Source organism: Sipha flava, unplaced genomic scaffold, assembly GCF_003268045.1.
Source record: "Sipha flava isolate LNK unplaced genomic scaffold, YSA_version1 168_pilon_pilon, whole genome shotgun sequence".
Classification (NCBI taxonomy): Eukaryota; Metazoa; Arthropoda; class Insecta; order Hemiptera; family Aphididae; genus Sipha; species Sipha flava.
In genome coordinates this window covers 1-15,545 of record NW_020271871.1, presented here as the reverse complement: position 1 = coordinate 15,545, position 15,545 = coordinate 1, and the positions used below count along the sequence as shown (strand labels likewise).

Genomic DNA, 15,545 nt, shown 5'->3' with positions numbered 1-15,545 from the left:
AGAAAAGATAATAAAGAATTCAAATATGTTTTCAAAATTAAAATTGGACTATTAGCACTGGGTGAATTTTTCTTCCAGTTTTTGGGTGTTCCGTGATCACAGCTGGAGTTTTCAAGTTTTTTTGATCGCAAGATATTCGACGTGCGACTGCGCGTGGGTACGCTACGGGTTTCCAAGAATTAATTGAAATCGTGAGCTAGCGACTATACGGGCGATAAGAAAGCAATTAGAGCTAATCGTAGATCAACACATGGCAATGTATGGCTATAAAATATCATATTAAAATATTTTTTACAACATAATAATAATTGATGCGTAGAATTCATTCGAAAAAGGTAGGAAATATTACTTGTCAATCCGATGTTCGGTTTGTTGAACATTATTACGGTACGTCCTAGGTGAACGCGATTTTGCGAGCGGGCAAGCGGACGGGCGACGCGGTATTCAACGCACGCGAGCGAGTGTCCTGGTCGCGGGCGGACGATTTGTAGTTTTATCAATTAAAATACCCAAATAACCGAATTGAAGTATTCGAAAATAATACTAGTCGCCCGCGTCAGAAACAAAAGTATTTGTTTTGACGCAAGCGATAATATTTTAATCGCCCGCCCGCCCGCTTGTTTAACTTCTAGATAGGACATTCCATAAATTAAATCTATTTTGAATTTCATCGCGTCGCCCGCCCGCTCGACCGCTCGCAAAATCGCGTTCACCTAGGACGCACCGTTAACAGGGCCGCATTTAGGGGGGGGGGGGGCACTGGCTACAACTGCCCCGGGTGACAGTTTTTCGGGGGCGCCAAAATGTTGTGGTCGGAAATTTGCTCACTTGTGAATTATTGAACTATTAAAATTATTTCGAAATTATTATTTTTTTTGTTTTTAATAACAGTATCATAAGTTAATGTTGATGTATATAATTTATTGATATATTCATAGCAATATAGCTATCAGCGATCCAGAATATTATTAATATACCTGATATTAGTTCTCAAATTTGTTGTGATAATATCAATAAACATAAGTGATTTATAATACTACGGCGTGTTATGTTATCGCATGCGGCGTGCGGTGGCGTGCCTGTTACACAGATGTAGCATTGATTTTAGAATATCTCAAAGGTTCATGAGGATCTATCTCCTTTTTTTTTCGTGGGCAGGTACCTTAGAGGGGTGTCAATTTTTTTTTTTTTTTTGTTTTGCACCGGGGCGCAAAACGTCTAAATACGGCACTGACCGTTAAGCTACGTCCACACCAAACAAACAGTTCAAAAACGTTCGCCGAACACCAAAAAATATCTAGCAAACGTTCGACGAATGTTTTTCGAACGTTTGTTTGATGCAGACGCGTTTCCAAATCAATTTTTTTTTCAATAATCCAAACAAAAATGTTCGCTCACTAGGCGAACATTGCGAATGTTGGTTTGTACTTGTATTCCGATGTACCTCTAAATAAATAATTATAAATTTACTTAAGTAATTATCGAGTAATACATTAAAGAATGATATGAATCATATCTCACCAGTAGATAAAAATCGTCAAGTTATTGCTAAACGCACTGACATAGACTGTTGGCAATCATACAACGAACAACTGAACTATGAACAAACGTTCGTTGTACTGTACATAAAATGTTCGACTGTTTTCCCAAACGTTTGTTAGGTGTGGACGTAGCTTTACATGTACAACGTATGTCTTCGGTATTGGGTTCGTGTACGTTTCATCTGTACACCAAATTAACTTAGGTACTTCCGATTGTGTTTTTTTGTGATGAAAAATAATTATGAATAATTGGTGTTTCGGTAGTAAAAAGCGCTCTAAATTTTCCAAACAACAAAAAAAATGTAGACATAATTTTGCAAATTTACGTGTAAAAAATAATGAAATTCAAGAACTAGACAATGACACGGATAACGTTTCAGAAATAATAATCAGATAACAATTTATTCAATATTTCAATAATATGATATTAAAAATATTTCAAATCTCAATTGTATTTCACGTAAACATGTGTACGCACATTGTGATCCGTTGCGCTCCGTATCCGATATCGATCAGAGGCCACTTCAAAATACGTTTAAAAACACGTAATACTTCGTGTTTCAATTGTTTGAACACTCACGTCATGTTGACTAAATTATTTGAAACAACTTTTTTTTTCATTTCTATTTTTATTTTCCGTATAATGCGGGTTTTTTTTTTTAACATTGAACAATGATTGAAAGTGTTACGTGCCAACCGATCGATCTGATGATTCAGTTTCAACGTCTCAGTCAACGCTTGATTGGAAGTGTAGTCAGGAATAATTAAGACTTTTTAAAAATAATTAAATTTATTTAACTCGTGAAATTATCCTAACTACAATTTTGTAAATATTCTAGGAAGAAATTATCTAAGTCCTAACAATTGTAACTTATAAAAATAATTGAAATATTTCTAAGTACAGACCATAACATACACTGACGTGAAGGTGCTCAGTGCAGCATAGCCAAAACTCGTATGATTTGCCCTTGTTTTCGGGTCCCTTTTATATCTGATATCTGTATGTGTGTGTGTAAATGGAAACGATAATAAAATAAGATAATTTCCTATGGATTGTGAGTGTGTGTGCGTTATCTCCGGACCGTGACATAATTATTGACGCAAATGCCCAGGATATGGTCACTACTATTTCGATTAACTATTTTATTTCAATTTCCCATAAAAACGTTTATGTAAACCCTTTCACTTGTCCACGCTTGTGGTTTCGATATTCTAATTTCTTAATGTAATCTCTAGTGTAATGACCACGTGAACACAATAATCTAACTTATCCATAGTTGTGGTTTTTTATGTACATGGGAACCTCCTTGTGATGTGTTTTATTGTGTGACTACGCGGGACGCGACAAAATATTTTTAAACATCGTAACCGGCTAGACAACACTACGGTGACGTCAATCGTTTTCGGCGCATTTCTTGGACATTCTGCCGAAAAAGTTCAACAGTTTCTGGTCCTCGTGCAACCCTTCTTCCAATCGCCATCGTCGTGACGGACAGCTTTGCACTCGTCCGCGCTCGCGACTTTGGTACCGCATCGGCGAGCACCGTCGCTGTTGCGCTCGTCGGGTGTGGCCTCGGCCACGGGAATGCTCACCGCAGGTGCGCCGGTTGCACGGTTGCCGCAGCCCGAAGTCGTAGCCACGATGGTCGTACTTGGTGTTGGCTGTGGCGGCGGGGGCGGGGCCGACGCGTCTTTTGGCTCCGGGAGCGCGTCCCGGTGGCCGCGGGGCGTAGCGAACCGGTTGATTCATGGTCGCGACCACGGATTTCCGTGCCCGGCGTTCCCGGTCACGCAACATTCTCTACCGCGTTTGCTTGTCTACCGGCGGCTCGGCCCACGCGACGTCGAGGCACACACCCGAAGCCACGTCCCTGGAACAGTCCAACGCGTCCATGGCCGATTGCGCATCCTCACGCGCTCCACGACCCCGTACCGGCCAAACACCTTGGCCAGCACGCGTTCGACCATCACGCCGCCGTACGGCCTGACGAACAGTATGCGGACCGCGGCCATCGTGTCCGCGTCCACCTGCGGTTCCGGGTCCGCCCAGTCCACGATCGTCTTGCACCCGAACACCTTTTTCTACGACAGTGCTCGCTTGGCGTCCCTAGCCGCGGTCACCGACTCGTAGTCCAGGAAACAGAAGCCCCGGTGCTTTGGCGGGTCTTCGAAGTTCTTGTACGTGATCACGCGCACCAGATGACCGCGCGTTAAGCGGCTCACTTCGTCGAATATCTTTTTTTCCGTTTTCATCTTCAGCAGGGTTGCCCATGAACAGCCTGCACTTTTGGCCGTCGTCCTTGGTGGTCGAAATGCTCACCGAATGGTTCATCGTCGTGATTCTATCACGTGGTATCATCAACTGTTGTTCTTGAGCGTAGTCGACGATACAACGCGTGCGTGATGGTGTCACAAATTCCTCGTTTCTTGATCGTTTTTATTTTTATTCTCTTCTTGTCCACAGTGTTTCCGTTATGTTGTCGGTTTGTTTTACACTCGTTGAAAACACTCGCTATGAGTTATACGATATTGATTTTGTATACATAGCCAATTGGCTATTACAGAGCAGTAATCTAAAATATAATAATTATTTATATGTTCGAATTTAAACGTATTGCTTTCTGTATTTATTTCAGGTTTTATAGTAGACAAAATATTCAAAGATATTGAATTTTGGATATCCAAAATTGATCCATATACTACAACATTTTATATGGAATCTTTACTGCCTGAAATAATTGACTTAAGGTTTGATCGAGGTCTACCGACTAGGTCCAGTATACAAGAAAAGAAGTTTTATTTAATATGATAAAGAAATAAAATTTTATTTATACTACATATTTATTCAAAAACAATTTATTGAGGTACAATACATATGAAAAATTGAAAAATTTAAAATATAAAATTTAAAAATATATCAAAATGTTTGTAGCTAAAATTTTTTGCCGACTTTTTTTCAAAAAATTAAAATTTAAATAAAAAAAATAAAAATTTCCCCCTTTATTACTATCTTCTTCTTTTTCTTATGGTTTATTGGGCCTTTAATACCATCCCGTCTCACAACCTTTATTACTATCAGTAGTTTTAAAATCTATTTTTTAAAAAACTTTTTTTCTTATGTATATGTATATAAACTTTACGTTATATCACGTGTTTCAGTCGACAAATGTACTGGTTATTTTTCGAGCACATCAACGTGTGATAAGATTTTGATTCTAACAATCAACTTTAAAATTATATATAAAACATTCGTTTACACAAAATATATTATATAGTGAGGTTTTTACCCACTATAAGTGTGCGGTATTTGGCTGTACGATATACCTACCTGGCAATCCATAAAGTGTGTGGTTTTTGTCTACCAACATTTTTGGGGTTAAAATCAAATGTGTGCGGTTTTTTGGATACAACCCTTTTGTCAATAGCTGATATCAGTGTGAAAACATTGATGTACATAGAAATTCACTCACATATATTTTAATAAAAACAATATAGCTAAATAACAATATTATGGCCAAGACGATTTATCGGGACGTCTGTACCAAGCAGTTTATAACTTTTATGACTAGAGCACGACATTACATAATTTCTTCGTCGTTCAAGAGTATGATCTTAAACGGATCGCGTTAAATGTCAATATTCAAATAGTTTTCACGAGTGTACCTAGATTTTTTGATATCGTCGATCAAAATATAACTTCTGCCGATGCACTTTTACAATCTTATACCATTGTTGTACTTTTTATTGTTAAACAAAAAGGTTGAATGTGTCTTTACCTCCCATAGTAGGAAGTTCTACGTTTACCATTTATTATTATGATTATTTATTATGATGAGAATGATTATTTTTATAAAATAATAATATTCGCGTTTTCTCTCTAAGGCCTTTTAAAATTAATTTCCAAAGTCAAATACGTGACATGGCATACACTTTATCTGTCTTATTATTATGAGTTTATTCAAGGTTTCTTAGATTAATATATTAATATTATATTCCAAAGATGAAACCGGCAATACATTTTATAGAGAAATGGAGCAACTTGTGTACTTTTATGAATAAATTGTAAGTACAAGTCATATCGTATTTAATACAAGTAATTCTGGCTACATTCCCCACACATAATATCTAACATTAAAATACTTTATTTTATACTATGATGAGAAAAGTACAATCCATTGTATACATATAATACTTAACTATAAGTAATTGATATCCAAAAAAAAATTATATAAAAATAAATTATTTTCAAATATTACAATTTAAAAAGTAGTAAAATAAAAGGTTGTTAGATGACATGTAACTGCTAATTCAAATATCTGTATCCTTTTATCAGGATAAAAACTATTTTTTTTTAAAATAAAAAATTAATATAGAAAAAAAATTTAAAAAAATATAAATAATTAATAATAATATTTCACTATAGCATTAATAAAAAAAAAAATTAAAAAAATATTTCAAATTCCAGAAATATATTAAATAACTTGTAATTAAACATTTTCGTTGGATATAGTTGAAATTTAAAAAAATTAAAAATGCATTGTTACCCAAAATTATAACTAAATAACAAAAAAAATTAAAATAAAATTAATAGAAAACGTCTAAATCCCTATATTACGCGTGTGATAGAAAGAGAAAGAAAATCATGGCTTAAAATTCCCTTAATTCATTACTTCATTTTTTTTAAATTTCGAGTGGAAACAACTTGAATTAAAATCGAAAATCTTTTACAAAGATATACAAAGACGTTGGTTTAAGAGCGAATAATGTAGTTTGTATAACTTACAACAGGTGCTGTAATATACAATACGCATAAACTATATTACGGCCTTTTCAAAGATCATGATATATTGCAACTTTTTTTTGTTCAATAGTAAATATTAGGCATGTAAATTATAACATTTAAGGCATGACAAATAAAAGGCCACGTGGGTCATATAACGGCCTATGATTCATTTTTTTTTGTGGTCAACGTCTATCTTACTAATGGAAAATTAAGTAAAAATAATATTCATTTAATTCATTTCGTATCATAACTATCTATGTTAGAGTTGTATATTTGATATATCATGATAACAATAATAATAAAATAAAATTTTTCCCATAATACAGTAGTTTGCGGTAGAAAATATATAGATACATCGCAAACATAAAAAAAGCAATAATTATAAATAGTTTAATTAAACCTGTTATGTTCGTGATGAATAAAATTAAAAATATTGTATAAATGTATTTATTTATTTATTAATTTTATTGGTACATACTTAGGTGCTGCCTACAGTATTGTGAAAATCGTAATCTGATTAATGATTAAAGTTTACGATTACAATTTGTTATTAATCATAAGATAAATTAATATAATCAATAATTACAATATCAAATTATTTTAAATTATTAATGTAATAATATACTTATAGTGTTGATTATAGTAACAAAATATGTTGATTTGTAATCATAACTGGTTGTAATGATTAATGATATTTCAATCACGGTTAGGTTAAAGCTGAATAATAGCAATATTTTGAAATAAAAATTTAAAAAATATAGTTTATTGGCCATTGTAGTGTATTTTATATGTACTATACTTTTTGGTTATAAGTTTTATATTGTAAAAAAAAAAATAAGAAATGAATTAAACAATATACGTAATTGTTATATATCATGGAAAAAATCATGGTATTTAAAAACAAAAACTATTTTTTAATATTAAATTAAATGTAAATGTATAATTATTATAATAACTTTTTAAAATACCTAAATGTAATTAATTTTGATAGTTACTATACATATATAGCAAATATATTATTACTTCAGTAATAATATATTTGATTTTAATACAATAGTATTAGGAACACACAAATATAAATGTAGCTATCGGCCGATAGTAAGTGGCTCTAAAATGCTTAAACAGTTGATGTTTTGTAAACCTCTACTTTTAATAATATATAATAATATATAGTCAGGGCTTGAAGTGGGGGGGGGATACAGAGGGATGGCATCCTTCTACTTTTTTGTATTTACAGTTTTTGTCCCTCAACTTGTTTTGTCTAGAATAACGCATTCCTCCTAAGACTTGTATTTCAAAATGATTTAATTATTTTCATTTTTATATTTATATATAAGAAATTATTTTTTTTTCGGTGAAAATAATTGTTTTTAACATTCAGGCCCGGGCTACTGGCTTATTGTGTTGTTTAGTATAAGCCGTTTCGAAACCCGTATTATACCTGTATATAGAGCCACGGACTAAGATAATATACCTGATGTGAACTATAAAAAAAAAATAAATAATATCGGTACACAAGGTGTGAAGAATGTTATGATGATATCAGAAAATCTGAATTGTAAGGCATCCCTCCACTTATCTTGAGGCAATTACGACCACTGTATATAGTAATATACATATAATAATACATTTACAAATACGTTTTTATTTATGATTTTCAACTGAAAACTACTAATAATTACGTTATAATAATCAAAGATATACATCAAATATAAAAAAATATTTAATATATAATGGTCAGTATGATAAAAATATATTTGTTTATATCATATAAATAACTTTACTTTAAATAAGTGAAATAAATTACACTGTGGTGACGTAAACAACGCACCGCGAATCGTCCAAGTTGTTTACAATATTGTCAGTGGATAAGGGGAAATCCCATGTTCTAGAATATGCGATGATTATCTCGTTAAGGTAATTTCGAGAATGTTCTAGACAATCGACGCCGATTTATATATACCGGCTGGTCAGACGCTCATTCAATCAGTCCGTGAGTACAATCCGCAACACACCGTGAATTACACTCCGCGATACATTCGGCAATTCCTCCGCAATTGTAACGCGTATCGATATTTGTACATACATATTTATATAATATAGTGTCTATTTTAATTAAATTGTGAGTGATTTTTATTACTTAAATCCCACAACACTATACAGTCAATGATTTTATGAATTATTGAAATATTATATTTTGTCCGTTTCACAAATTGAATTTGCCTTTTTTTTCTAAATTTTAATCCAGTGTAATGTATACTTGTTTAAAGGTATTGATTTTTATTAGAAAATCATAGTGACTTCAGAGGTTAATAAATTAAATTTCAATTTTCCAAACGAGACTGTAATACAGATCTAGTCGGATTGAATTGCGTTTGGAGAAGCAATTTATGAGAACGCTGGAGTGGCTGGAAAAAAAAAATATATATATATATAAAGAGGTATGCGTCTATTTTAATAATAAAAAATGATACTTGAAATAACCATAAGTGCACATAAAATATGTGAAATTAAATCCCGAAGGTTTGGTGGTCGAAAAACTATAAGTAGTGGATGCAGAGAAAAAAATAAACGGTCGTCGATATTTTATATATATATGTTTATATTTATCATATATATATTTGTTTTTTTTTTTTGTTTTTGTACATTCTCGGAGGGAAACCCAACGCCACATTAAATAACTTCTGAACGATGTCGATTAAACGAAAGTCGATAATTCACAATTAGTATTCCGGGCCGGACTCTCTGTTCAACATATATAATACGAACGGTGGTCCCTTTTGTTTTAATCTGGATAATACATTAAACAAAACTTTTTTCCCCTCCTCTTAGTGCGGTGTAATGTGTGCCTCGTGACCACCATAAGCTTGCCGCCAAACGTAAGGCTTTTTCCCACTCTAATAAAATCATGTCCCTTATCGGCTTCACGTTGGTATTCGTATTCCGTACCCCGTACCTGCTGCTACCGTTATCGAAAACCAAACAAATAGTTTTTACGGTCCACGCGAATAATTGAACGCAATGAAAAGAAAACAATAACGCCGTTACGTATCCGTTTGGACTTTGCTTTTTTTTTCCTCTGCCACTATCGCACACTAGATTAAGTCGTTATATCCTTCTAATTTACCGTCGGACATATTTATAACAATAAACGTAGTATGTAGGTCCTTTTTTTTACCATTTTATGAGACCACATTTTTGGAGGCTCTTCTGAAGAAATGTATCTGGAGCCCGTTAAGTACCAAAACGAAACTGCTTGTAATACTCTAATAAAATTACTAAGTGACATAAAACAAATGTTTATAAACAATAAAATCAAAAATCCAATAATTTTAAAATGTATAAAGAATAGCAATAATTATAAATATAAAGTATATATATAATTAATATTTATAAATAATTAGCAATAATAATAACAAACCTATTATGACAAAACAATTTTTTTTTAACATTTTTCTTTTAGATTCTTACTTTAAAAGAATATAATCATTTATCCTACCAAATTATAAAGTCTACTATTAGAAGATATTTTTCATATAATAAAAGTACAAATTATATTTAGTAGTTTAAATAGTTATTTTACCTTCATCGTTGCCAGCCATAAGTAGGAATACCAAAATTTTCGTGAATATTTACAATATCATGGTCTTGTTCGTTGTCAGAAATATCCAAACTATCTTTATTATCCGACCAATTAGTATTATAAAGAAGTTACAATAATTTTTCGTTATTTAAAATGTTACGATTTATATCATTGACTTATTATCCTCTGTAGAAAATGTACAACATAATTAGATTTTAGTATGATTCATATAAAAACGAATAATATCCACCATACTGGTGTATTTATATGGAGTCAATAAAATTTACCTGAGTATGTAGTTTTTTTTTTTTTTTTTACATAAATGAAGATTTTATGTATATAAAATGAAAAAATAAAACTCACATAAACGTTAATATCACACAATGTATTATCCAAAATTAGGCGGGAAACTAAAAATTGATTATTTATCAAATCACTGGCGCCTCATATTTAACTTGTAGTTAAATTATCCATAAACATCGGAAGTTTGTAGCCGTACCAGCCTGGATGCCAAGTGGTTGAGCAGAGCCATAAAGCAGGTCATATATATGTATATATTTGTTTTTTATTGATTTTGTTCTGGTACTGATTGTATTATTATTTATTAATTAAATTCCCTTTTTTATTAGTTATTTATATATGAATATTTTGGAAATAAGATATAATTCACTGTAATTTATAAATAATACATAACACAAAAATAAAAATGTTTATTCTGAATCATCCGAATATTCTTCATGGGAGAAACAATTAGAAATGACATATAATCAGTGTTGTGCTTTAGATAAATTTATCTAGATAAAAACTTCATATCGTTATCTTATTTAGATAAAAATTAAAATTGACATCTAATTTCCATCTAGATAAATTTATCTAGATAATTCACAAAATCTGTAGCTAATCATTAGTAATAACTTATCTACAATTTTATCATTCAATATAAAATAAATAACTTAATAAGAAATTTCATTTGTATATTTACTTGCAAGAATTGGTTCTAAAATAGTTTTACATAGCATTTATTATTATTTACGAACAATAACAATTTATTATGTATATAGATATATATATTACCTACATAATATGCATAGGAGGTGAGAATTATTTATAATTTCATAGTATGGCCCATATGAGGAAGTCTAATGCCCGTATTACTATTGTTCTGTAGTATAAGCAGGCACGTAGTCAGAAAATATTTACTTGGTGGGCCCCCTCCTCCCAGGACTTTTTTATATTATAAAAAGATAGTCATCAGCGTATCATTACTACAAATATACATGTATATAACCTAATAATATCATATTTTATCATTTTGCTCTTCTCTTTGTAATTTTAGTTTTCTTTTGGCACATCCACTGAAAGGTGCCATTTTAAAATTAATTTAAATATTAAATATATAAGATAAAATGTATAAATACTATAAATTGTACAAATATTAACGCAGGTGACGTTAGCATAAGTGCGGCGTACGCTGAATGTGAATGTAAGTGCCCAATCGGAGATCATAATATAATTCTATATTTCTATATGAATCAATACAATGACAATACCCTCGCTCAAAGTATTTTAAAAATATACATACAAGCAGGGCCGGAACTACGGGGTGGAAGACGGGGATTCATCCCCGGGCGTAACATTTTAGAGGGTGTAATTTTCGTAATTATTAACATCTAATTTGATATTTTTAACTTCGTTAAATACTGATATTAGGTTAAAACTCAATAAGTACGATTGTATATTGATTATAAGAATACAATTTATTTGAGTATTTGTTTATTAGTCTATGGATAGGGCGTAATTTTAACATTTTACCCGGGCGTAAAAATTCCTAGTTCCATCTCTGCATACAAGTATACAATAGTCACTGTCTATATATAATAAGAACAACTTGACATTGTAGTATAGTACCGGTATTTAGCTATAAATAGCAATTATTTCCTAATTGATCGTTTAAATTTAGTTACAAGTTACATTACTTAGATTATAATTAAAACCCGATGTATTTGGTTTAATTTGCGTCATATATAGGCAATATTAAAAATTTGGTAAAAATTAAAAGCAATCATGTAATAATGAGCCCATCTCAATACTTTAGGTGGGCCAGGCACACCCTGGCCCTCCTTTAGCAACGAGCCTGAGTATAAGAACGCAGAAAGAGCATTTACAAGAATATTAGAACCAAAGATAACGCAACATAGGTCTAAACTGGTTATTATTGCAGCTGCGCGGTAGATGGTTTATAAATAATAAAATATAGAAATAATTATCGATAAGAAAATAGCAATATTACAATACGCTTTACGCTGTACCATGATTTAAGATAATACTGGTTAGACGACGAGTGGAGATAATTGATTTTTTTGTGACTGGTAAACTAAATCGCCATATCAGTAGCTGCTATAGAACTAATGCATGTCGCTCCCAGTGTTTTTTTTGTGAACTAGATATTATCATTTTTCCCAGGCTATTAAAATAAGATTTAAATCGGGATGGCTTATACCCATTTAAAGCATGATTTAAAAATTAAGATTATATATATATATATATATATCTTAAATCATGATATAAATAGGTTTCTTAAACCATGATATTATAAAGCATGAATCGTTTGTATTGATACATCTAGTCATACATATAACACGATTTTTACAATTGCTTTTATCCATTTATATATTTACAAATATAATAAATTTTAAATATTATATATGAAAATGAAATGTTGTATTCCATTTTGCAATGAATTAAATTCTAGTACTTTTAAAGTACCTAAAAATTCATTTGATGTATGGTAAAATTCCCTAAACATAAAATTGAAATCAAATTCAAGAATTTGTGAGAAACATTTTAAAAAAGATGTTATAAAGACATGGGTTTCAGGTAGCAAACAAGAGAACCAGTATACAGTATGTACATTTTATTATTATTACTATATTACTTCAATAGATACTTAAGTATTTTCAAATATCATTGTTTTTCAAATGTTAACTAAGCCATGTATAGCTATAATTTTAATTGTTTTAAGATATATTATAAAAGACCAAAACTTCGGTTAGGACCTATTCCTACGATTAGTGTTACAACAGAGCAAAATGTATTGACTGACTTATCAACTTCAAAAATGGTACTGTATTAAGTGTTATTTACTAAGAAACATATGATATGTAAATATAAATTAAACTTGTTAATTAAATAGCTAGGTGGTAATGAAGGTGAATCAATCGATTATACAGAAAGCAGTGATCAATCAATTTTTGTCAATTCTAATTGTAGTAACTCAATCTAATTGATGTCTAATAGTTGTACCATTCCAAGAAAAATAAAGGTATATTTAACATATTATTATTAAACATATTACAACCAAAACTATTAATAATTATTCTCATTTTGTTTCTGCGTTTTAAAAAGACTCTTGAATACACCCAAAGCAATCCCAGTTACTCTAATAATAGTAACTCATCTATTTATAGTGAACCTACAAATGTATTTGAATATTTAATAAGATCAATAAACATGATTAGTTTGCCATCAAAATGGTTTATGGATATTGATCTTGAACTTAAGGATCTAAAAAAATCATTTGTAGGATTTCACTAGTTGGGTGTCTGTAGAGATGATTTTTCAAGAGTTGTTAAAAAACAAATTATATTAACTGAAGGTATGTTTTTATTGATATAGATTAATTAATTAAATATTGATAGTTAAAAATATTATTAATAGATTGTAGTTTAATCATACATGTGCATGGTAAGTTAATAAACATTGAACAGATAGGTTTATTATCTAATTTCAAACCTGAAAATGTTAAATATTTAAAAAAAATTTTAATGTTATTTGACAAATTAAGAATTTGCAATGTGTCAGTATTAATTAAAAAGTATGCTGAAATTAATTCAAAATTAGGAACTCAGTTTGTTGAATCATTTAACCAATGGCGACATCGTAACTGTACAATTATACTCAACAATAGTACTAATGAAAGGTAAAACGATATTATATATTTACAAAAAATTGTAATAATTGAAAAGAAACATTTTAATTTTAAGAAAATATTTTAATGATGAATGTATATGGTGTCAACGGCTGTGGTATTGTATAAAAACTAAAAAAATTAAATAAATTCAAAAGTGCACTTTTCACTAAATAATAAAAAATATATATTGAAAATACAAAAAGCTAAAGATGCAATTAAAAAAAATTACACTAGAGCAACTATTAAAATAAATAAACTTTATGACAGATTAAATAACATAAGAGTTCAAATGAAAAAAGTATCAGATGCTAATTTGAGACAAATTTTGGAAAATTGTAATGTTCCTAAATGCCAACTTGATCTAATGAATGAAATATTTAAAGTTTCTAAACTTACAAATCCAAAGAACCGAAGATATACTGAAAATTGAATATTACTTTACTTGCTATTTCAAATAATTTAGAATAAGTTATGGATTAAAAATATTTATTTGTAATTTTGTATATTGAAAAGGTATTTATTTAATTTAGATCGCCAAGTTTTTACGTGAACAAAATATTCTTCCGTTACCTTGTATTAGCACAATAAGAAAATACTTGCTAGTCTAAAAATTGGTTGTGGCTTCGATCCGATTTTTTTAAACTATTAAAAAAAAAACTATTGAATAAAAACAAGTTCCGGAGAAAAGGCATACTTCTACTAGATGAAATAAACTTAAGAGAAAGCATTACTGTCAATAGTAGAACACTAACCTATACTGGTCTAGAAGATTATGGAGAAGAAATAAAATCAAAACAAAAAAGCAACCTGAAAGCTAATAATGCATTAGTTTTTATGTGGCAAATTTTTGGTGAAAATGTAGCACAACCTATTGCTGTTTTTACTTCACATGTTCCTGTAAAAGGTAATGTAGTTAAACATTATATTACTGAGTAGGTTATGACTAAAGATAATTTTTTAATATAAATTGTATTTATTTATTATACATAGGAGTTGATCTGGCCAAGTTAGTTATTAAAGCAACTTTACTAATTGAAGATTCAGGAGGAGAAGTAATCGGATTAACTTCTGATGGTGCTTCTACCAACAGGACAATGTGGAGTTCATTAGGAGTAATAATAACAACACATATACCTATACAAATGCAATTAATTATATCTAATAAATAATAATATAGATTTCAGCAAAGAAAAGTGATTTTAAAAACTATTTTGAAAATCCATATGATCCATCCAGAAATATATTTGTGTTTTCTGATGCTCCTCATTTATTGAAAACAATTCGAAATAGGTTGCATAAAAATAAACAATTTCAGGTACCTAGATAAACAAATTGATGAAATATTAAACTGAAATAATTTTTTATATTTATTTCACTTTTGTAGATTAATCCTTCAATGCCTCCTGTTAAATGGGAATATTACAGTAAAGTGTTCAACATTGAATGCAACTCTCTAATTAAAGTTTGTCCACGATTAACAAAAGAACATTTTGAATTAAATAATTTCTCCAAAATGAAAGTAAAATATGCTGTACAAGTTATGTATCTTTTAACTCAATTAAATTAAATTAATTTCTAATAAATTAATTTTTAATAATTATTGCTTTCTTTTGTATTTTTATGGAGTTTAGGTTTTTAGTAGATCATTAGCAATAGGTATTGATTTTT

General features: G+C 30.3%; 1 protein-coding gene and 1 long non-coding RNA gene across 2 annotated transcripts; both read left to right on the top strand.

The window, feature by feature from the left end:
• Positions 1-12,613: 12,613 nt before the first annotated feature.
• Positions 12,614-13,557, top strand: LOC112679801. The gene is made up of 3 exons (XR_003148252.1): positions 12,614-13,028; positions 13,101-13,229; positions 13,313-13,557. It is a non-coding gene; the product is annotated as an uncharacterized LOC112679801 (long non-coding RNA).
• Positions 13,558-13,642: 85 nt separating this feature from the next.
• On the top strand, positions 13,643-15,117 carry LOC112679789 (the record flags this gene model as incomplete). Its single annotated transcript, XM_025549703.1, has 4 exons — positions 13,643-13,651; positions 14,481-14,781; positions 14,868-14,989; positions 15,055-15,117. Coding segments are annotated over exons 1-4 (495 nt in total), but the record flags the coding sequence as incomplete, so codon positions are not given.
• Positions 15,118-15,545: the final 428 nt, after the last annotated feature.